The sequence below is a fragment of the Cynocephalus volans genome, chromosome 4 (assembly GCF_027409185.1).
Source record: "Cynocephalus volans isolate mCynVol1 chromosome 4, mCynVol1.pri, whole genome shotgun sequence".
Classification (NCBI taxonomy): Eukaryota; Metazoa; Chordata; class Mammalia; order Dermoptera; family Cynocephalidae; genus Cynocephalus; species Cynocephalus volans.
In genome coordinates, this window is record NC_084463.1 from 165,858,786 (window position 1) to 165,860,674 (window position 1,889).

The following is a 1,889-nucleotide window of genomic DNA, read 5'->3' on the forward strand; positions in this document are numbered from 1 at the left end:
GCAGGACCAGCCCCTGAGCGTCCGTCGCAGCAGCCTCGGAGGCTGGTGTCTCAGAGAAGGGAGGCTTAGGTCAAGTGACCAGGGCACAAAAGGGAAGGGAGCCTCCTCCTGGGGGTCTCACCGTTCTCCGGTCACCCACCCAGCCCTGGCTCTGCTGTCTCCTCCAATGTGGGGCGGGTCAGGGGGCACAGATTCCTGAGCCCCAAACTCAGCTGTCATTGTGGCCGCAGGGGCATCAGAGGAGAGCAAGCGGGCGCAGGACAGACCTCCCAGCCCTCCCAGCTCACCCGACCTCACGCTTGGCCAACAATGGAGTTGAGAGGATCCGGACAGCTCACAGAGTCCCCCAGTGGCGGGCAGGAGGATGCGACGTTCAACCTCATCATCCTGGCCCTCACTGAGACCCTCAGCCTGGGCGGGCTGCTGGGGAACGGGGCGGTCCTCTGGCTGCTCAGCTCCAACGTCTACAGGAATCCCTTTGCCATCTACCTCCTGGACGTGGCCTGCGCCGACCTCATCTTCCTCGGCTGCCACATGGTGGCTGTCGTCCCTGACTTGCTGCGTGGCCAGCTGGACTTCCCAGCCTTCGTCCAGACCAGCCTGGCCACACTGAGGTTCTTCTGCTACATCGTGGGCCTGAGCCTCCTGACGGCCGTCAGCTTGGAGCAGTGCCTGGCCTCCCTCTTCCCGGCCTGGTACCCGTGCCGCCGCCCGCGCCACCTGACCACCTGCGTGTGCGCCCTCACCTGGGCTCTCTGCCTGCTGCTGCACCTGCTGCTCAGTGGTGCCTGCACCCAGTTCTTTGGGGAGCCCAGCCGCCACTGGTGCCGGACACTGTGGCTGGTGGCAGCTGCCCTGCTGGCCGTCCTGTGCTGTGCCATGTGCGGGGCCAGCCTGCTCCTGCTGCTGCAGGTGGAGCGCGGCCCCCAGCGGCACCAGCCCCGTGGCTTCCCCGCCCTTGTCCTCCTCACCGTCCTCCTCTTCCTCTTCTGTGGCCTGCCCTTCGGCATCTACTGGCTCTCCCGGAACCTGCACTGGCACATCCCACACTATTTCTACCACTTCAGCTTCCTCCTGGCCGGCATGCATGGCGCGGCCAAGCCTGTCATCTACTTCTGCCTGGGCAGCACCCGGGGCTGCAGGCTGCGCGAGCCCCTCCGGCTGGTCCTGCAGCGGGCCCTGGGGGATGAGGCCGAGCTGGGGGCCACAAGGGAGACCTCCCGCAGGGGTCTTATGGACATAGCAGCATAAGCCTTGGGGGTCCTGGCCATGCAGCAGGTGCGATGAGAGGCCGGGCTCAGCAAGACCCTAGAAGGAGGCCCGTGCTGATGACCTGGCATGTCCTCCCCCAGCCAGCTCCCTGTGCCTGAGGCTCACCTGGGAGGCTGCTGAAAAGGCTGTTCTCAGCAGGTCCAGACAGGATGACGGGGCTTGAGCATGAGGCCCAGGGACATGCACTTGGGAGAAAGCTCCCCGAGCGATTCTCATACACGGGAACCTTTGAGAGCCGCTGCCGTGGCCCACTCCCCACCCTGTCTCAGCAGGGAGACCCCCAGTCACAGTGGCCACCAGGTAAGGGGGCAGGCCTGGCTGCTCTCCCTCAAGCTCATCTTTCCTCCCACCCCAGACCTTCTAACAGCAGGCACCTCCCACCAGGGAATACAGGATGGTCCCACTTTGGTTCCCCAGGGCCCCCTCTCTGCTAAAATCACCCGAATCTAAGGCGGTTCAAAGCTTGGTCTCCCACAGACTGTCCAGTGTGGCTGCAGCCTTCTTGATCCCGGCAGTTACGTCATTGTCAGGTTTTCACAGGAACACATGGTGGTGTCACAAAGCCACGCATCGTATCTCAGACAAGCCTGTACGCTGATCAGAAACATTGCACCCCA

The 1,889-nt window shown here is 63.9% G+C and overlaps 1 protein-coding gene across 1 annotated transcript; it reads left to right on the forward strand.

Moving 5' to 3' along the window:
* Nucleotides 1-309: 309 nt before the first annotated feature.
* LOC134374849 (mas-related G-protein coupled receptor member E-like) lies at nucleotides 310-1,251 on the forward strand. Its single transcript, XM_063092895.1, has one exon. The coding sequence runs from the start codon at nucleotides 310-312 to the stop codon at nucleotides 1,249-1,251; it is 942 nt and encodes a 313-aa protein (XP_062948965.1).
* The last annotated feature ends 638 nt before the right edge of the window (nucleotides 1,252-1,889 follow it).